The sequence below is a fragment of the Brienomyrus brachyistius genome, unplaced genomic scaffold (genome assembly GCF_023856365.1).
Source record: "Brienomyrus brachyistius isolate T26 unplaced genomic scaffold, BBRACH_0.4 scaffold51, whole genome shotgun sequence".
NCBI lineage: Eukaryota > Metazoa > Chordata > Actinopteri > Osteoglossiformes > Mormyridae > Brienomyrus > Brienomyrus brachyistius.
The window spans coordinates 1,372,444-1,394,935 of NW_026042326.1; the positions used below are offsets into that span (position 1 = coordinate 1,372,444).

At 44.3% G+C, this 22,492-nt stretch overlaps 1 protein-coding gene across 1 annotated transcript; it reads right to left on the bottom strand.

Moving 5' to 3' along the window:
• Positions 1-11,130: 11,130 nt before the first annotated feature.
• LOC125723824 (uncharacterized) lies at positions 11,131-21,946 on the bottom strand. Its single transcript, XM_049000623.1, has 12 exons — positions 21,929-21,946; positions 21,680-21,755; positions 15,933-15,962; positions 14,954-15,016; positions 14,673-14,878; positions 14,452-14,554; positions 14,176-14,338; positions 13,953-14,056; positions 13,724-13,871; positions 13,513-13,639; positions 13,151-13,430; positions 11,131-11,197 (listed from the first exon to the last, which is right to left on the bottom strand). The coding sequence occupies exons 5-12, from the start codon at positions 14,782-14,784 to the stop codon at positions 11,131-11,133; spliced, it is 1,104 nt and encodes a 367-aa protein (XP_048856580.1). The 5' UTR covers positions 14,785-14,878; positions 14,954-15,016; positions 15,933-15,962; positions 21,680-21,755; positions 21,929-21,946.
• Between the last annotated feature and the right edge of the window lie 546 nt (positions 21,947-22,492).

Genomic DNA, 22,492 nt, shown 5'->3' on the forward strand with positions numbered 1-22,492 from the left:
TCACATGATACATATTCTAAACATGTGCCATCTGTTTTGTTAAAGTTGGAAGTCAAGTCTCCTGTGTTGGAATCTGAAGTAAGCATCCATTCTGGGATCAGAGCAGTAGTACAGTCATGGACTTTGGAACATGTGAGAACATCACCATGTATGGTATCAGAATACCCATCAGGAAATGAGAAGGTGACAGAGGGTTCTTCTGAAACCTGGTCATTACGGCTCAATGCCTCTTCGCATAGCTCTGCAGTGGTACCTTTGTGGGGGTGTTTCAGTCTTTCTTTATGTACAGGTATATCAGCCCGAATGCCCTTGAAGTCCCCCAGTTCTGTGCATTGCAAAGTCTCAATGATTCTCAGCTGAAGTTTGCACTCACCAAGGCTATTCAACTGAGTCATGTTTGCTAAATACTGGTCAGCTTTTAAACTGGTAATTTTGGTTTTATCTGGTACTTCCTCGTCGTGTACCTCTGTGTCTTTTGGGGTGTCTGTGTCAGTGACTGATTCCAAATTCGCATTTGAGGTACTCCAGAATCCAGAACTTCTTTTGCAAGAATAGAGATTTTCTTGCACCACGGGAAACTCGTACAAAAATCCACACTCTGCTATCCCTGAGCTGCTAACACCATCCTGTTTTTGATGTCCATAATTTTTCCAAGAGAGCTATAAAAGTGCTATTGCACCTGTGATTCTGGAGAGCTTGCTGTGGAAAGAATGAGCAGATTACATTTCTCAGTGCAATGTTAGCGAACCATTCAACCATAAATATTTTTAATTTGTTTTAGTCCTCTTCTGACTTTTTCAGAATGTTACAGGTATACATTTTGTACATATGACATATGTGATATTATGTGAAATTTCACATATATGATATTTGTATAAATATAATACATATATATTTCATACTAAAGTCAAACAACACGACAATGTTCATTTTTTCTGTTTACACTGAAGAATATCGCACTTACTGCAGTTTACCTGGTTCTGATTGCCTTTCCAGTGATTAATCTTATGAGAAAAATACCATCATTAATTCTTCAGCAAATCACAAATGTTAATTTTTCATTCTCCATTTCCAAGAGGGCACTAGTACTAATATGAAAAATCCGCTTCAAAAATTATGTTTGTACATTGTTTGTAAATCGCATTTTTTCTTCAAGCATGAAAGGGTAAAGCTCCGTGGTCTTGCCAAAGCAAAAGCTTTTAATGTGACTTATCTGGAATGCCCAAACATGATAAGGGGGGCGGGGTTAAGCCGCGCCTGGCTAAGGTGCCTCCCTGCCATTTAATAGTTTAAATATGTCCCTCCCTCCATAAATAGACATGGGAAAGGCTTAAAGCCATATAGGCCTCATTGAAGTTCAACATGCCCTTAGTGCTTAGACAGAACTATGTTCACTGTGATTCGTACAGATGGTGGTTATTGTTTTCTCTCTTCAGCAGGTAATGAAGCAGATTATCTGTTGTTTTTTCTCTTTTCCCTCCCTCTCCCTCTATCTCCCTTCTCCGTTTTCTTCCTTCTTTCCCCCTCTCTCTCTCTCTCCTTCTCTTGAGGAAATACATAAAAATAAATAAATGAATAGAAATAAAGCAGTCCTCCACAGAGGGGGGCTGGTGGGGGGGGGAAAAAGAGAGAACTATGGCAAGCCCAGAGGAATAAAAACAAAAGGGAAAATGAGCTGAAATTAAAAGCATTGCATGGGTAAGCAAAGTACTGGGGCCGTCATCTAGGCAGGGAGGCATGCGTTCGTCCGCAATGTCCTCAGGTGCTGTTGGCATCTTCTTGGTGCTAAGGAGACTGTGAGTGCGGGAGGGGTTGGCAGTGTCTGGTGCCCTCTAAGACTGCTAAAATAATGAAAACACCCAGATTAATGCATTCCAGTGATGTTGATGGAAGCCGGAGGCTCGTCCGCCCACTGCTACGTCTCTGGCTGAGATGTTCTTCACCCTCCAGGGTCTTTTTTGGAAGCTACTGGAGGATACAGCAGTGCAGGACTCCCCGGAGGCTGGCCAGCTGTGTGCACAGCTTCAAAAGGGGTTTGCAACCTTCACCCCGACTTCCTCACAACGCGAGCTGGACCAATTGGCAGAGAACCTGCGGAGGCTGCTCCAGTTAAGGACAGAGCAGACTCCCTCGATAGTCCTGAAGGCTAATGCGCTGTCCAAGGCCCTGGTGCCACCTCCGCCCGCTGCTCCACCTAAGGTCCCGGCACCACCTCCGCTGCCGCCCCCGTTTCGACCCTTCGGTCGCCTACTGGTCCCCCCCACGTCTGTGGATGGCGCCTTTGTCTAATTTGGTTTCCCCTCCTTCCTTGCCTTCACCGGGTTCCCCTCTGACTCCCTTCTTGCCTCCTCTGGTGCTCCCTCTTTGCCTCCTACGTCTGTTCCTCCACCTACCTCCGCATCCCTCTATGCCTCTCATGTTCACTCTTGGCCCTTTCATTCCTCTCGTTGCTGTTTTCCCGGTGTCTCCCTTTCTGGTTTGTTTGCTGGCGTTTCTGTTCTGTGTTGGATTTTGTCCTGGGTTGTGCCCTTGTGCCTGTTTTGTGTGTCTCTCCTGTTCCCTGTCTCCTGTTAATGGTTTTGCTTTTGTCTTCCAGGTCTCATGTCGTCCGTTGCCTCCCCTGAAGGGGGGGGGGGGGGGGAGGGGGGGGTTCTGTCATGACCTGCTCTTATGATCCTCGTATGTGCCACGCCCCCTCATTAACCATGTGTGCAACCCCTATTGTGAGCAGCTGTTTCCTGTTGATTTGTCCTGTGTATTTCAGTCCGTGTTCAAGTACGTTTCCCTAGGTCTGTCATTGAAGTTTGTACATCTGATTGTGTACTGCTGCCCATTCCTTTTCCCCAGTAAATCCCATATTCCTCACTCTTATGTGTCCTTCTCATGCTTCCCCGCTCCATGCACAGCAATCAGTTATGACACAGGCAGACCGGCGACAACGGCCAGGTCCTACATTCCGGCCAGGCCAGTGAAACCTCTGGCTCCCAGTGTGTCATAAGCTCAACCCCCGTTACTTGGGTCCTTTCCAGGTGCTTGGTCAGGTGGAACCGGTGTCCTGTTGTCTCCAACTCCCGTGCAAATATTGCATCTCGCCAGTGTTCCACATTTATCTCCTTAATCCTGGGGTCTAGGGGTAGGGAACACACTTTCACTGACTGGGTCATGGTCACACATTTCATTCAATATCATAGACTTAATTCATGGCAAATAAATTATTTATTATATATTTGTTTTGGCATTAAACTCATCTTAATCTTAAATATGATTAAATATGTCAGATTTACGTGAAGTTTCTAATTTGACATCAAAATATAGACATTGCAAAATGCAGTTTGGAACACTTGCAGTAGATGGACTGTCAGACACAATAGGAGGTGGGAACACCTTACCACAAGCAAGATCATTCCCCAAAATAACAGTTATGCCCTCTACTGGTAACTGTTTGCGAACACCCAATTTGACATCTCTGCAAACCAAGTTACATTTCAGATACACAATGTGCAAGGGTACTCTAACACAACCAAACATAATGCCATAGATCAACACATCTGCACCTGTGTCTTGCAGTATTGAAATCCGCTCACACTCAGACTCTTGAGAGAGAGAGAAACCACACCACTGCTCATATATAGTGAACTCAAACATGGAGGGGTGACTATCAGGAACATACAGAGGGCTTGGCCTTCGCATTAGGGTTCCTTTGCTTCTATGCTTTGCAGTCGGTGATAAGGTGACTTGGATCAAGGCAGTAGAAACATACAAGCTTATCTGACTTTTTAGGGATTATGATACGGCTCATACCTCCACCAGCTTTACTAGGGTGTGGAAACACTCTGGGGGTGTTTCTCACTAAATTTTCTGAGGTCTGAGTCCTGTCCTGATGCATAGAAGAAGCAAAACTGGTGCAGTGCATCAACAAAAATTCATCTGCCAGCACTGCCGCATCAGACAAAGAGGTAACCTTCTGTTCATTCAAATGAACAACATTTTCTGGTAAACAATTTTTAAAATCCAACAGCAACATGGCATGTAACTCTCTCAGCTGCTCAAAGCTTGCAATGTGTGTACTGTAGCTAAGCACCACTTCTCTGAAAACCCTCTTTTCTCTGGCAAATTCAACAAAAGTTTGTTGGGCTGTTTTCACATGACTGCGTAACTTTTGACGATAGGCCTCAGGAACTAATTCAAAGGTTCTAAGGACTGCAGTTTTCAGAGCATCATAGTCCAGTGACTGTTCAATTGCCAAGGCAGTATCTACCTCATTGGCTTTACCAACAAGGTTACACTGCAAAAGAAGAGCCCACATGTCTCTAGGCCAAATCATTTTTTCAGCTAGACGTTCAAAAGCAACAAAATAAGACTCTACCTCAGATTCTCTAAAAGGTGGCACAAGCTTAATGTATTTACTGATATCAAAGTCTGTAGGGACCATGGCAGCAGTAGCAGAAGCTGGAGCAGGTTTGGGCCCACGGCCAGGCCTAGGGGGGGTCCACTGTCATTAGCTCCACCTAACGTAAACGGAGCATCTGCAAGGTTTTGGAGACCCAGAAGTAAGGATAGGTGTTATCCCAGAGTCCTCTGCTGGAGCAACAGCCTCAGCCTTTGCACAAATGCAGCCTGTGGAACAGCGGCACTCTCTGCAGTAACCTCAGTCTGTTCCTCAAGCACAAAAAAACACACAAAGAACCCTTTTTTGAAAAACCCAATTATAGTTTGTCATGCTGCACGCAAACATGTGGGTGATCCTCCAGCACTCTCGCAGTTCAACTCTATTATGCGGCAATGAAAAGTTTTCACCTGGTAAAAATGATGGAGGATTTAGATCATTAATGATCTTTATCTAGATGGTGTGTTGCTCACTTTCGACCAATTATGTAAAAAACATCAAATAGCTCCAAAACACTGCTTTAAATATTTCCAATTAAAAAACTACGTCATCAAAATTGGGGCAGATTGTTGATGTCCCACCATTAACAAAAATAGAGGAGGTCTATGGGGCGCTGTTTGTAAAGGTCCTAAACATTTTTGTGCTTGCCACTTTTTCAACATTTAGTGCGATTTTCTGACATTTAGCTGGAAGTCAATGGTGTTGTGGATCATCAGATTTTTTTGCTGTGTAGATTATGTTCAAAATTGCTTATCATATGTAAATATAAATGGTATGTCTATATATAAATATTAAATGTAAATGTTAAATATACATGTTAAATGTAAGACTCAAATGTAAATGTAAATATAAATGTTAAATCTAAATGTTGAGAACATATGTAAATTAGCTACGTTCATCTGATAAGAAAGGTGGAGCGGGAAGGTGGATTTTATTATATATATATATATATATAAAATCACTTACAGTATACTGTATATATAAGTAATAATATTTTCTTTTGTAGTGATCTAGTTTGTGTTCTTTTTTTGACCCAGTACCTATAAAACCAAAACAATGCATTGTACTGCTCATGTACAACTGGAGACTCATACCGTAGAATCATTAAGATTAGCATTAAAATCACAATTTATTAATTTGAACAATCAAAATGAATAAAATGGGCTGGGGGCTGCTCATTTGTAATATTCTTTGTATTTTCTCTTAGTGCAATACCAGGGAGACTAGACGGGAGACATAGTAGAAATATTCAATGTTTCATATGTAAAGGATGAACAATATCTCACATCAGGAAATTGTGGGTTGAGGTCTTTTAAAGTGTCGTCCCAGGAGTCTTGGAACTCCACTGATTGCCTGGTGTGGGGTAAGGGGCATGACAGTATCCCTCCTCCCTCAGCCTCCACCTAGCAGCTGAAGGTAGAGCGACAAGGCCGACCTCTGGGTCGGGGTCCTAGCCTGTCCAGGTGTAGGCGGTGGGATTAAGCCACAAGGTTGCAGTCCAGGACGTCAACTATGGGCACCCAAGTCCATTCCTCAGGGCCGTAGCCCTCGATGAGGTACTGGAGGCGACCATGGTGACATTGGGAGTCCAAGACGGCCTGCACAGCGTATAAAAGACTCAAAATGACAATGGATTGTATGGTCCTTGAGGGTGACCACTAATCCAGCAGAGCTAAAGGGGGCCAGAGCCTCCACGCTCTCTCTGGGGGGATGGACTCAGCTGTAAAAGAGAGGCCCAACAGGCAGTTAGTCATTCAAATTTTAAACCTCTGATTGAATACTTGATTCATCAGTATTCAGATACCTGATCAAAGCCACAGTGAACCCCCCGCACACGCTGTTTTTCCCCATCCTACCCAGCAGACTTTCAAATGGGAAATTGGTGTTTACCCTCTGCCGGACGTGCGCGATCGAGAACAGGCAGGAGGGGGCATGCGGGCATTCTGATACAGAGCGGGCGTTCTTGGGGGTCTGATTCTCCGCGGAGCTCAATCTGGCTTTAGACAGAGGGTATACCATCGTCCACGAAGTGTGGCATTTTCCCCAAATCACCAGCAACCTGTTTATAGGGTACATTAAAACCTTTCTCAAAGTGAAGCAAGAGGTTTCGGGCTGCCCCGACGATGAGGCCGATGACGTGGGTCGCAGGGACTACATTAAAAACAATCTTGAGCATGAGGGGATTGAATTGGAGCCCGATAAGATCATGTCTAACAGATGGAAGAGACAGGTCGCCAAGCTTCTGCTTAACTCTGTGGAGTAAACTCGCGTAGAGGAACAACATGCTCCAAACATCTATAGTGTCTGACCCAGGGGCGTTTTTCAATTTTTTATGCTCGGAGCTGTACGAGATTTTCAGTTTCATGTTTGTGAACGACGAGGTCGCCCTCATCCGCTAGTGTTACATGTCTTCCTACAAACTGTCACCTGGAAAGACTAACATATTCATAGCCTGTCAAACTACAGTGTGGGGACGGTTGACGCTTTACAAAGAACTGGAAAAATTGGGCGAGAGAGTCCACTATAACGACCCAGACCGCATAGTGTACATAAGCAGGCCGGGTGAATATGAGCCACCCTTAGGGAAGTACCTAGGGGAGCTTACGTCCGAGTTAGCCCCCGAGGAATACATCAGTTCGTGGAGTGCACTGGGGCCAAAAAGTTACTGTTACCGACTCAACAACAGGAAAACACAGTTAAAATGTAAGGGAATTACTCTAAATTACGAAACCTGTCAAAAGGTAAACTTTGTCAGTATGATCAGATTGATTGAAAACTACATCTAAGGATGTAGGAATAATCCCCCTATAATGACGCACTGTAACTGTCACGATCTGGGGCGAGCAGACAGGCGATCGTGCAGGTCGGCTGGTAAGGAGCAGGCGGACAGGCAAATATCGGGGCAAACTTGGGGTTTATTTAGGGAACAAGGACTATGAACAGGGAACAGGTGGGTTACCATCACCAGACCACAATGACGGACAAGGGAGACAAGCAAGACTAGGACTTAAATAAGACAAGACTGAGTAAAGTAATCGGACACAGCTGGAGACGATCAGGGAGGCACACGTGGGTATTCAGGGGGCGTGGCACACACGAGGATCGGACGAGTCGGGCATCACAGTAATAAAATGAAACATGATATGAATAGTTTTCGCCTGTTTAATAGGCCTCTTGATAAAAAGGTCAGGGTCGTCTACGACAAACGAAGATTGTTGACTAATGGGGAAACTCTGCCTTTTGGTTACTGAAATGTAAAACGGTCTTTAAAAATATTTCAAAGTAAGATGTACAGATGTTTTAAAATGTAACATGAAAGGTTTTTTTTTCAAAGATGTACAGATGTTTTAAAATGTAACATACATTTTTTCAAAGATGTACAGATGTTTTGAAATGTGACATGAAAGTTTTTTCAAAGAAAGATGTGAAATGGACATAACTTCTACTGCAAGAATCCCACACCAATTAAAATCAGACTCAGCCGACACTTCTAGCTGCAAAAAAATACATTTGTGACCAAATTAAATTCGGCCTCAGTATTTGCCTTTTAACATGCGACGCTTCATTCCTATTATACAGTACTTGTCTAAATACAAATAGATTTCAAAATGCCGTTGATCTGCTGAGCAACACATGATCTGTCTATACATGCTAGCAATGGCTTTGTTCCGCTGATATAATCATGTTACCTTGTTAGCTTTAACATGTAGTGACATTTCAGTGACATTGTTTTAAAATACATAGAAATAAATTGGTGACTACAATAAAACAGAACAAAATGTAAGGTGATTAGAGGCTACTTGAATAAAATTAAGAATGTCGACAAAACAGAATGAGCCTTTAAATGTTTTACGTTAAAGAAAGCGTCTATGTTTGTAGCTACTTAAACACCTGTTGGCATAAGCGCATGCAGGCTACGACCGTATACGCTTCTCCATCACCTATCAAACACTAGGCCGACGGTGCTTAGGCAACCACACACAACTGTCATGCCCTGCTCGTCGGCTCCTCATGTGTCCCTGCTTACCCACGTGTTCTTTCCCGATCGTACCCAGCTGTGTCGGATTATTTTCAATCAGTCCTGTGTATTTCAATCCGTGTCTTACCTGAGTCCTTTGTCTGTCATTGATGTTACCTGGTGTTTCTCGACTCGTGTGCCTGAATAAACCCCTGTTTGACTCCTTTTCTGCCTGATCTGCCTGTTCCTGACCCGCCTACCCGCACGATCGCCGCTTCGCCCGACCGCGGTCGTGACAACAACATGCAAACCAGAAAAATATGCACATGTTTCTGGTGGATTTAAGTAGTTTTATACATTATTTTTTTATTTATTTAAATGTTTTTTAGGTTTTCTTCTAAACCGTGTACAGTATGTACTGAATGAAAAATCAACAAAAAATTACATTGTTAGCCAGCTCCCTATGAGACAACAAAACCGAACGATAGGTGGTAAAGTAAGAAAATGAAACTTTGTTCACTTTTCCCTCAGAAATCTCACTGCAAAGTGGATGACGACTGTTTCTGTGGAATTAGGTTTAAGTTTCATTAAGTGTGAAACATGGTGGAGCTCAGTTACCACTGTTAACGTAACATGCCGTCCTCAGTGAGCATCTCAAATCGGGCGTGGACCAGCGGATACAACTAATTAGGCTTAATACGAGAAACTACAAAAGGAAGATGGAACAGGAACGGGTCGCTGCCCTAGAACAACTTCTCGCAGCCCAAGCTGCCCTCTGCCTGCCTCTCCCCCTCGCCGCCCAGCAGCTTTCCAGATTGCACTCCGGGAGCAGTATGACGGCAACCCGGATCACTGCAAGGGGTTCCTTATGTAAGCGGGGCCACGGGCGCGTCAGGAATGCTCACCCAGCTCACCCCGCTCACTAAGAATGTGAATGTACAGATGTGTGCGAGTATGAGTGCGTGTAAGTGTCGTTGTGTGTGTATGCAAGTACGAGTGTGGGTTATGTGCGTTTGTGTGTGTGTGTGTGTGTGTGTGATTATGAAAGAAGTGTGAAGTGCTTATTAACTGTTGCTGTCTTTATGCTGCCTATCTAGTCATGAGCTCAGGGGCAACCTACTTCAGTTTCCCAGGCAGGACATTAACCACAGACAGGCATAGCAACAAACCTCAATTAAAACTAAATACAAAATATTTTTTAATACAAGAACATATACCGCTTTCCAGGATCAATTAACAGTGCCCATTCACTCGCTCATCCACTCGCACCGATCCTGTTTCAACGAGTAGACAAATGAAATAATAAAAAAAACTAACAAAAAAACACATCAATTACCACTTTTAGGCAAATTAAACGTTTTGTTCATTAAACAGTGTTTTAAGAGAACATCTCCCATTAACAAACACTATATGTTGGAACATGTGCACCGTAGCTGGTGTTACACTGAGCCCAAACACTTTTCTCAGTTTTGCTGAGGACAATTTTACAAGAGTCTGTCCCACATGTAATTATCGCTTAGTCCAAAGTCCTCCAATGCCTTGAAACTACTGCGGTGAAGCATTCGATGCAAGTCGCTTGCTGGAATGATGTATGGAGTAAGATCGCTGTCAAAAATAACTCGTAATAATGTACGTCAAATGTACGCTTCACAAGCGTAAATTACGCTTGCGCTTCTGAAAAATACGCTTGCTTCTGAAATTTACGGTTGCGCTTCTGAAAATTACGCTTGCTTCTGAAATTTACGCTTGTGCTTCTGAAAATTACGAGTGGTTTCTCAAGCGTGAACAACCTGTCAAAAAACGTCATTGGACGTACAAGGCATTCTCTATCGAGGAAGAAACAATCGATTTTTGTTACTGTATACGCATGTGCCTGAAAGATGGCGAACCAACCGAATGCGCCGAATTCACAGGTATTTCTATTAGTTTACTTGTTGTTGCACAACACTTTTTCTCAGTGTACAGAATGTAAAAATATTAAGGTAAAGAATGTTATACTTTATTCATAGTAATTATAGTTGGTTATTATTTATTATGCAGAAGTATGTCACTGCTGCTGTCCAGTAATGTATCAGGCTAAGCTGTTAATAGTCTCATGTATATGAGATGGACATTTAAGTACACACTGTTATTTTCTGATAAACAATAAACAGTGTACTGTAGCTATGGCTAACAATTAATTTTGTTTTCATAAGAATAAGATTTTTCATACAGCTTAGGGTTCAATGAGCACAAACCACTTCACAGGCATGTAATAGTTATTAAGTTTTGTTGATATTTGCTTTAACAGGTATCATTGGTGACACAAGTGCTGGACAGACTCAGACACAGTATTATTACCATTTTAAATCAACCACAACTGGATTTGGACTACTTCTTGTATGTCATAAATCAGGAAATGTTTATATTGACATCTGCTTCAACAGTTTTTGATATTCCGTTTGAAATTATAAATACTTTGTCTGACCTTCAAATAAAGCTGCAGAGAAGCCTTGCACAGGAGGACTTTGTTGTCTTTGTAAGGCAAGGGTGTGAGGGTCGTGGTCGTCCAAAATTTGTGTTTTCAGGTGAACTCCTTGGATTGCTAACTGATATGCCACTCCCAGTGGCTTGTATTGCAAATATATTAGGTGTTAGTGAGTCAACCATCTTTAGACGTATGAGGGAATTGGGCTTGTCAACCAGGTCAACATACAGCGGGGTGACCGATGAAGAGCTGGACAATTTAGTCATGTCTATCAAAAGAAGACTACCAACTGCTGGATATCGTATGGTTAAAGGGTGTCTACAAGCAGAAGGACACAGAGTTCAGTGGAGTCGTGTCAAAGAAAGCCTGCACAGAGTTGACGCTCCTGGAATTTTGGAAAGGATGACTCAACTTAGCTGTATTGTCAGGAGGACGTACTCCGTGCAAGGCCCACTGTCCCTAGTTCATGTGGACACTAACCACAAACTCATAAGGTATTTTAAAAAGTATTTATCAGGACACTTTTATCACTTTATGCATTACAGCGTTAATAGTAGCTCCAATCATAAAAGCTGTCTTACTCATAAGTTAAAAACATTTTCTGGTCTGTGTGTTTCTGCTCTCTCAAGGTACAACATTGTCATATTTGGGGGTATAGATGGATACTCCAGAAAGGTGTGTTTCTGTTGCACCACTTCTGCAATTTTGAGTTATTAGTTATACTGATATTAAAGATTCACAGTAAGGATAATGACTTCTAAATTTATTTGAACGTGTTAACCACAAGCTTAATATCTCTAAACAAATGCAATTTAAAAGCAAATGTATGCTTTAAAGTGGTGTTTAACAAATATATTTTACATTGTTTGTGCATCTATATTTAGATCATGTACCTGGAATCAGCCACAAATAATCGCTCAAGTACAGCCCTCTCATTTTTTCTGAAGGCGGTACAAAATCATGGCTGGCCTTCACGGTAAAAAAAAAAAAAAAACTATGCATATTTTATACATAAAAAATATTTTAAATAACTGCTAACATCCCCATATACAAGCACCAACTATGTGCCTTTTGTACACTGTTTTAGGGTGAGAGGTGATGAAGGTGTAGAGAATGTCAAAATAGCAGAAACCATGTTCACAGTAAAAGGTACAGGAAGGGGAAGCTTCATCGCTGGAAAAAGTGTGCATAACCAAAGGTATGACATAGCAAAAATTAAAGTTTAATGTATATTGTCAAATAAAATACAGGTTTCTTTTTTCAGCCATTTACTCCTGACAAGGCTGGATTTAAGGCTAGATGATGTCCATTTGCCCTTCCAGAATTGCTATAGTTGAAATGAGATTAAAAATTTCAGTTTTCTTCTGAGTTCAGACTCAACATCTTTTTACAGGTTTTTATACATTCATTTTTACGATATTAAGCCATATGAGCAAAAACATACTTGCAACTAGTGACAGAAAAATACAAAACTTATGTTAATGAATTTTATGAAAATTTGTTACTGCAAACAGTGTCATTCTCATTAGTGCATAGCTTGTCAATTGCAGGTGTTATGAATGTTTTTTTCAAATTTCTAGAATTGTCTGGGTCAGTGTTACACAGATATATTATGAGGTTCTTCACAGCCTTGAAGAAGACTGCCTTTTGGATATATCAAATACACTTCACCTCTTCTGTGTGCACTATGTTTTCATAAAAAGGCTGCAGAATGATCTGCACACATTCAGTCAAGGGTGGGACAATCACCCCTTGCGCACAGAAGGAGGACTAACTCCAAACCAGTTGTGGGTTTTGGGGCATATGCAGACCCCTTCCACTGAGGCTGAAGAAAATGTGCAGGTGGTTGAAATTATTGTATTATTATTATACTGATTGGAAATACGGACTGCATCTTATAATTTTATCTGAATATATTCTTTTCTATATTTTCTATTATTTGCAATTGCTGTCACTGTAGCTATTCATTTTGTTAGCAGAAATACATGCTACAGCAGTTATGGCGTGTAAAATGCTATACTAAACCGAATGTATATATCTTTATGGAGGACTGACACACACACGTTAAACTCCTGTCTCTTTACCGTCAAGAAGAAAAAACTTTATTAACACTTTTACAACATCGGCTTAGCTCACAGCTGCCACCCATCGGTCATCAATACAAACTATTTCACATATATACACTTGACAATTTGAGAGCACATTATACATTTCTGTCAACACATTTACATCTCAGAATGACTACATATATTTTGAAGAAAAACTATGTAAATTTAAAGCTATTAAAGAATTTAAGCCGTCTGTAGTTGTAGGTCTGACCAGTGAGGTTGTCTCACACCCTGTCGAATGACATAAACATAAAGCTAAATCCATAATGTTTTTGAAATCCTCAAAGGTCTTTGCATGAGCGGTTGGAAATATTATTGTGCTAGAACATGCACTCACAACTGGAAAGCATACAGTATGGTCTACATCACAGTCATGATTGAATTTAACAAGTATCTTGAACTCTTCCTTTTCTCCTGGGAGAATAGGTTTGTGACTTTGTCCGGTAATCCACTGCATAACCCTGCCAACAGTGATTTTTGCTTGGCTCTCATCCACATTCTTGTCATCTTCTTAAATACATAAAGAGGATGAAATATGTTATTTAGGGATGATAGATACATATTAATAATACTTTAATAATAGTATACATACCATGATCCTCAATGTCCTGCAGGTAATCCTGGAAAAAGTTCATGATGCATATTTCGTTGCTATACCTGACAGAACCCTTCTCACTGAATAGAGTTTTGCAATTTTCCATTATGAAGGTAGAGTTGACCTAAGAGAAAGAACTGTCGTGATATTCTGTTTTTGTTAGAATACAGGAAAAAAGTAAAATTACTTTTTAAAAAAGTAAAATTACTCTGTCATCAGAATGGACTGGAACAAACAGAGGAAGGCAGATGTCAGGATACTTCTCCATGAGAACCAATAGATCGTAAAGCTGGAGACCTTTTCTGAGCTGATCCAGCATAGGGAGAACCATCATGGTGTAATGAAGTACAATAGCTCTGTACAGAGGACACAGACAAATGACATGGTTTGGTAACGCAAGTAAACACTTGTGCAAAATGTTTCTTCCTCATAAATACCTGACAATACGATCCTTCTTTTCCAGAGACACAACTCCTGTGTATCCACAGTTTATAATTTCATCAGTCAGGTCTGTTATGTTGTCTTCAGTGGCATCATTAACCTAAATCAACAAAAAAAATAAGTACATTGTTTATAACAGCATCCTGCTATTTAGAAGAAAACAAAGGTTGTATGTGTACATTCATGAATGTGCATTAATGTCCCAAGTGGAACTTTTACCTTTGCAATAAGCAGGGACATCTCCATATCTAAAACATCACTGGTACAGACCTGTAAGTGGTCAGCATCACCAGAGCACAGGTACTGATAGCACCACTCACGAAGAAAGGAAGGTGGGGGCCCACCTTGAGCCAGACTCACTGACATTATTTCTCCAGCAACCCTGGAAAATGACAATAAAACGTTCAATTCAAATGTTCTCCATACCCCACAGCAGTGTTACAACATGAACATATACAGCTGGTTGTGAGGTCTGTATACATTTAGAAAACTTACCTGAAATACTTCTGGTCTAAGCTGTTCAAACAGTAAACAGGATTTTTCCCTTTTCCATCACCATTACAGACAAACAGCTTCCTTTCAATTTCTGAAAGCATTTCTGGTACACATGAAAATTAAATTGGTTAAAATATTTATAAATAAACCAACATAATTTCTAAATCTACTCCAGGAGTAATGCAATGCAAAGTAAGGTGTATTTATATCTTTTACCACACCTGTTAAGAATTCTTTCCTTAAGGCACCAGTATCAACACCTGCTTCCCCAAAAAAAGTGACTTTCAGTTTACTTTTGGGGGAAGCTTTTTTTTGCCGTTGCCATTGCTGCATGCCTCATTGGAAGATGTCACGTCGAGATACACATACAGAAAATGTGTCCACATCATCAACTTGGGAGCTGATGCAATTTAAAATGTCTTCGCAGCTTCAAATGAGAAAAAAAAATTAACATATCATTTAAAAAAATCATACTAGTCAAAAGAAGTAATATCAATGATACCTTTGGAAACACTGTGTCTCTTTTGTTGGTGTAGTTTCCTTATTGCTGGTACACTGTGCAATCCTGCATAAATAAAGGTTTGTTTAAATTTAGATGATAATTGTACACAACTCAGCACAGGCAATCGCAAAAATTGCAAAAAAATGCTCAACCTTCCAAAGAAAATAGGATAAATCTTGCAGAACACTCAGTAAGGACTATGTTGGTCTCATCTGTGCGCTAGATTTTTTTGTAATGGCCAAAGACACATCTGTTTTTTTCAGTCACAAACCTACAAAGCTGTGTAAAATTAAGAACAAAATGATATACCGTAATCCACAGTCTGAAGCATGAATTTCAATGATGCCTCTAGCAAATGCCTTTTCGCAAACAGGACACATACTCTAAAAGTAAAAGATAAAGTCAAAATGTACTTGTGACGCGATACGTCGGCGATAGAGGCTCACGGGTAAGGTGATGAGCGGAGAGGCAAGCGAGCAGGCCGAAGTAGGGCAAACGGGGATTTATTACAGACACAAGGACTCTGGATACATCACACGCTGACTGACATCAATGAGGGACACCGCTAACAGGTAAGACCAGGACTTAAAACCAGACAAGACTAATCAAAGTAATCAGATACAGCGGGGTACAATCAGGGAAATACATATGGGAAGGCAGGGGGCGTGGCACACACGAGGAGCGGACGAGCCGGGCATGACAGTACTCTGTAACCAAATGTATTCTATTGTCTGCATTACATCACAATTTGTCATTCACTGTACCAAATGTGACATAATACCAAAGAGATTACTTAAAAAATAACATTACAAGGATTAAAATATATTAAATATATATTTATATATTATCTATATAAAGTTTACCAAAATGATACTTTCTAGAAATGACGTGACTGAGAATTACAAATCGTAGTTTAGTTAAATCTACTGTGAAATATCTTACACTGTCAGTTGTGTCTCCATCAGACAGACATTACCACCTCTTCTGGAGTTTCTTCTTCAGAGACATCCTATCATAGCATATCAGAACAGCAGAATTAATCGATTAACAATTCAATACCACTTTTGAATAAAATTAAATTTCCAAAATATTTCATGCTATACCTTCCCTATCCTTTACTTTGGAAATGCAGGACAAAAATTCCACTGCACTCCAATATTAGGTTCTGACAGTTTAGTGATGCATTAAATGTAATAAATATTAATATCTGTTTTTTGTGTCATTTAAAAAGGAATATGTTACCTCCCCAAAGTTCCTGTGTTCCTCTTCACAGTTTTTAATATGTTCTGGCAAAACCGGAAGAGGAAACATTATTTTGCAGGTGGTACATTGTTCCTTGGGCATGTTTTCAAACTCCACAGCATCTGGTGGTAATGGAAAGGTATCCATTTTGTCCTGAAGAGGTACAATGTATATGGTACTGTCACGCCCACAGGGGCGGACCCCACAAGGTACGACGCAGCGTACCTAATTAGCGAACAGTCAAAAGACACAGACAAGCCCCAGGACGCCGCGAAGTATTGAGCCAATGACTTTGTGCCTTACTAAGCGTTTTCTCGTCTCTCGTTTTCCTGAATCCCTGTACCTATTCCGTCTGCCTTGTGTGCTTACCTTACCTTGTCCTCACCCTCTTCCCAGACCCGTTCCCGAACCTGACCCGTCTTCTCTCCTGCTGAGCCCGGCACGTCCTGTTCCCGTTTCCCCGTGTGTTCCAGTCCTGTGCCCCCGTGTAGGAAGGATTCCCCGGCTTCAGACCCACGCCTTTGGACCTCGACTATTCTTTCAGCCTGTTCCCTCTAACCCTTCTCCAGTACCATTATTAAAGAGCGCTGTGAAACGCATTTCTGGATTCCTTTCCCCTTTTTGTGGGCAGTGTCATAGAATACTTCGCCTAAACGTGATGGATCCAGCGCACAGCGCAGCACTAGAGACGCGCCTGACTGCAGTGGAACAACTCCTCGCAGCGCAAGCGGCTCAAGTACCTCTGCCTGGTTCACCTCCCCGCCCTGTCACGTCCGTCCCAATAGCGCTTCCAGAGCGCTATGACGGAGACCCCGACGCTTGTCGGGGTTTCCTCATGCAATGCGGCCTCTATGTAGAGGAACACCCGGAGATGTTCCGCACTCAGGACGCGGAGGTCCGTTTCGTCCTCTCCCTCCTTACCGGTCGAGCACGAGACTGGGCTACAGCGCTCTGGACGTCCCAGAGTCCACTCGTCGATTCCGCTCGGGACTTCCGCCAAGCTCTGCTTGAGGTTTTTGATCACCCGGCGGTGGGACGCAGACCAGGTGATAGACTCCTGGACTGTCGCCAGGGGAGTCGCTCGGCGGCTGACTTCTCCCTGGAGTTTCGTACCATCGCCAGTGGCCGGACGACGCTCTGATGACCATCTTCCGCAGAGGACTGAACCAAGAGCTGCAAGACGAGCTCGCCTCGCGCGGAGAGGCTCTCACTTTCGAGGGATTCGTCAGACTAGCGGTTCGACTTGACAACACGGTCCGGGACCGGAGACGCCGATGTACCCAAGCCGAGGCACGCAGCGTCCGACCAAGCCCCCCACCTGACGTTCCGGAGCCCATGCAATTGGGAAGATCACCCCTCACCGAGGCTGAACGACGGAGACGAACCCAGGGTGGCCTGTGTTTGTACTGTGGGGAGACAGGTCATCTACGCTACAGCTGTCCCCGACGCCCACGCCGAGAGGAGGACACGCTTCCGGTAGGTGTGGTGATTAGGGCTGGGTCAGTCCTACCGCAATTAGTAGTTCCGGTACAATTGAGTAATCAGGAGAGGGGCGAGTCTGTTCTGGCACTGGTTGACATTGGGGCTGCAGGATCCTTTATTGATCAGACCCTGGCGCAGCGTTTAAGGCTTCCCCTGCAGAGACTCGCGCACCCAATTTCGGTCTTGGGAGTGACCGGAGGAAGGATCAGAGACGGTACCATCCGGTTCCGTACCCGCCCAGTCACTCTTCAAGTCGGGGTGCTCCACCGGGAAAAGGTGGAGCTGTATGTCCTAACCCACGCTAAGGATCCCCTTATTCTGGGTTTGCCATGGTTGCAGCTGCACAACCCGAAACTGGACTGGAGAACCGGAGAGCTCCTAGAGTGGTCACGTGAGTGCTTAACCGCCTGTATGAGTTTACCATGTAGAGCTTCCAGGGTGGAGAGCCCGGAGCCAGAAGACATGGAGTCGATCCCGGAGGAGTATCTGGACTATCGGGACGTATTCAGTAAGGAACGCGCCTTCGCTCTTCCGCCTCACAGGACCTGTGACTGCGCTATCAACCTCCTGGAGGGAGCGAACCTCCCCAAGGGGCGGTTATACCCCGTTTCGCTCCAGGAGAAGAAGTCCCTCAAGGAGTACATACAGGAAAGTCTAAAACAAGGTATAATCCGACCATCTACCTCTCCAGTCACCGCCGGGTTTTTCTTCATTAAGAAGAAGGACGGAGGGTTGCGGCCGTGTGTTGATTACCGCGCCCTTAACGCTATCACGATAAAGTGAAGAGAACCCTTACCGCTGATACCTTCTTCGCTTGGGCAGCTTCGAGAAGCGAGATTCTTTACCAAGTTAGATCTCCGGAGCGCGTATAACCTGATCCGAATCAAAGAGGGAGACGAGTGGAAAACCTCCTTTGTAACCAGTAGGGGACAATATGAGTATCTCGTTATGCCATACGGGTTGGCTAATAGCCCATCCATATTTCAAGCCTTTATGAATTATGTGTTCCAGGACTTTTTGCACAGGTGTGTTATAGTTTATATTGACAACATCCTCATCTACTCTCCCGACCTTCGAACCCATGTCCAACAGGTGAGACAAGTACTCCAGCGCCTGCGTGACCATCACCTCTATGCCAAGGCGGCGAAATGTGAATTTCATCGAACCCAGATACGGTTCCTCGGGTACGTACTCCACCAAGGATGGGTCGCCATGGAGGAGGGTAAAGTAGCCGCCATTCTGGATTGGCCGAAACCCCGCAATGTGAAAGAATTACAACAATTCCTTGGGTTTGCTAATTTTTACCGCCGATTTATTCGGAATTTTAGCCAGGTGGCGGCTCCCCTCACCTCCTTAACCCGAGGTTCGTCAACCCGCCTCTCCTGGACGGCCGAGGTGGCTTCTGCCTTCGCAACTCTGAAGCGATCCTTTTGCACCGCTCCGGTGTTAACTCACCCCTGTCCGGATCTTCCATTTGAGGTGGAGGTCGACGCCTCTGAAGCGGGAGTTGGAGCCGTACTCATCCAACGCAATCCTCAGACCGGCAAAAGACATCCCTGCGCATACTTCTCGCGCAAACTTTCGGTGGCAGAAAGCAACTATTCTGTGGGAGATCGTGAGTTGCTGGCCATCCGCCTTGCCCTTGAAGAGTGGAGACACTGGTTAGAGGGGGCTCGTCATCCCTTCCTGGTCCTCACCGACCATCGGAACTTAGAGTACCTACAATCTGCTAAACGTCTATCGGCTCGTCAGGCTCGGTGGGCCGAGTGGTTTTCACGCTTCGAGTTCAAGGTACAATACCTCCCCGGAAGCAAGAATGTCAAGGCGGATGCGCTGTCCCGGCAATTCGACCCTCCTACACAAACCGAGACCACGCACCCCATACTCGACCCCACTTGTTCTGTGTCTTATCTCCTGGACCTTGGAAGACTCCATTAGGCAAGAGAACGAGGGGAGGTGTCCTCCCCCCAAATGTCCCCCCAGTCTTCTCTTTGTTCCCCGCAGGCATCGCGGTGCCCTGCTGAAGTGGGTCCATGCTCAACGGAGTAGCGGACATCCGGGGGTCAGCACCACCCAACACCTCCTCTCCCGCAGGTACTGGTGGCCGGGCTGGAGGCGAGAGACTCAAGTCTACGTCGAGTCCTGCCCGGACTATGCACAAGTAAAGGCGTCCCACCAAGCACCCGCAGGTCTCCTTCAACCCTTGCCAATTCCGTCCCGACCCTGGTCTCATATCGCCATGGATTTTATTACTGATTTGCCCAGATCACAAGGTAAAACCATTGTCTTAACGGTTGTTGATCGCTTTTCCAAGATGTGTCGCCTGACAGCATTACCCAAACTCCCCTCCGCCGGGGACCTTGCCGACATTCTGATTTCCACTCTATTCCGGTACTACGGTATCCCCGAGGATATAGTGTCTGACCGGGGTCCCCAATTCAGCTCCCGTGTGTTCAGGGAGATCTGCCAGAAACTGTGTGTTAATCTCAGTCTCTCTTCGGCCTATCACCCCCAAACAAATGGCCTCGCGGAGAGAACGAACCAGGAAGTCACGAAGGCTCTAAGAATGATGTGCCGGGACGATCCCGCTACCTGGGCCTCCCAACTGGTATGGGCGGAATACGCCCTAAACGCTCGGGTGAGTTTACAAATTTATCACAAAATTATCCCCTTTTCAGTGCGTCCTCGGCTACCAACCACCCCTCTTTCCCTGGGACTCCCCAGAGGGAATGATACCCAGCGTAGAGGACTGGTACCACAAGAGTCGTGGGACGTGGCAGCTGGTCCAACGGTCCCTGCATACCCAGGCGGAGAAAAGACGCACCACGACCGATAAACGACGGCGAGCAGGACCCACCTACAGGGCGGGACAGATGGTTTAGCTTTCCACGAAGAATCTTCGTATTCCTGGCTGTCGTAAGCTCACCGCTCGGTATATTGGTCCCTTTCGCGTCCTTCGGCAGGTGGGACCTGTGGCTGTCCGACTGCAATTGCCCAAGCTGTATCACATCTGTCCCACGTTTCATGTGTCCCTGCTTAAACCTGTGAAGCTCAGTCCATTCCGTCCGGCGATCGCCCCCCTTCCGGACCCGGCACTAGACGTACAGGACGAGATTCCCGCAGACAAGATTCGTGCCGTCCGGGATTCCCGCCGACGCCGGGGACAGCTCCAATATCTGGTGGACTGGGAGGGCAGTGGACCCGACGAATGCAGCTGGGTGCCCGCCGCCTCCGTCTCGGATCCTACCCTCCCGCAGGCGTTTCACGCCGCGAATCCTGCCAAGCCGGCGCCCCGGTCGCGGGGTAGACCCCGGAAACGTCCTCGGCCTCCGGGAGGCGGCCGTCAGGGGGGGGGGTAATGTCACGCCCACAGGGGCGGACCCCACAAGGTACGACGCAGCGTACCTAATTAGCGAACAGTCAAAAGACAAGCCCCAGGACGCCGCGAAGTATTGAGCCAATGACTTTGTGCCTTACTAAGCGTTTTCTCGTCTCTCGTTTTCCTGAATCCCTGTATCTATTCCGTCTGCCTTGTGTGCTTACCTTACCTTGTCCTCACCCTCTTCCCAGACCCGTTCCCGAACCTGACCCGTCTTCTCTCCTGCTGAGCCCGGCACGTCCTGTTCCCGTTTCCCCGTGTGTTCCAGTCCTGTGCCCCCGTGTAGGAAGGATTCCCCGGCTTCAGACCCACGCCTTTGGACCTCGACTATTCTTTTAGCCTGTTCCCTCTAACCCTTCTCCAGTGCCATTATTAAAGAGCGCTGTGAAACGCATTTCAGGATTCCTTTCCCCTTTTTGTGGGCAGTGTCACAGGTACTCTTCCCATTTGAGCTCACAGCTTTTAACTGCCTCCCTGAGTAGCCATCTGGATCTGGGGTAATGATTAATAATTTCTTCTGTCCACCACCACCTGAAGTAGAGTACAAAAGAGGATATTTAAATTTTTATTTAGCTCTATTTTCAAAAGCCTAGAACACTGACAAAAAATACACATTGATATACCTGAGCTTTTCTGGAGTACCCAGCCACCAGAAACACTTGCTAGCTTTGGAAATGCACCTGTTATTAGGTCAGATACCTTTGACAATAGGGGAGATTTAATAATTAATTATGATATTCATGTGACAAATTAAATATTAAATTGCTTTTTGCAATATAGTCATTCATCTGATCCAGCTGACCCAAGACATGCAGTTGTTCAAATGATAAATTGTATACCAATAAAATTCATAAATATATGAATTATTTTACCTGCGTGTGTGTAAAATGTTCTGGTATATTTATGGAACGTTTCCCAAGGCCAGCCGTCATTAAACGGAGTTCTGTATCTGCCTTGGGAGTTGTGTCATATTTCTGGTCCAGTATAAAAAAGTTGATGGTGCAGCTTTTGGCTGGACGTGTACTCGTATATGGAGCATAGTGCTTTTTTCCCTTTACTTCCTTCCTGAATAATCCTGGGAAGGACCTACAAATGAACATTTTGAACAGGAAAAATTTATATATTTTGTATATATTATATCATTTTCATTTTATTTTTTGCAGAAAATACCTCCCGTAGATATGCTGTTCAGAAAGGATGTCGGGAACGGTATATTATTAGACCTCCCGCTCACGTCCAAATTACACCAGAGTTACCGACCGCTACCGCGTTTTGTTTGTAAATTTATTCCCGCGTAGCAAAAAATCTGGTCGGGTCCCGCGGGAAAGCCGCAGGAATGCAGACCTCTAACATACAACCCTGGTAACTCACTAAAGAGCATATTACCTAGCCATTTCCTGCCCTACTGAACTGGAGGAGCCGGATGGCACTACCTC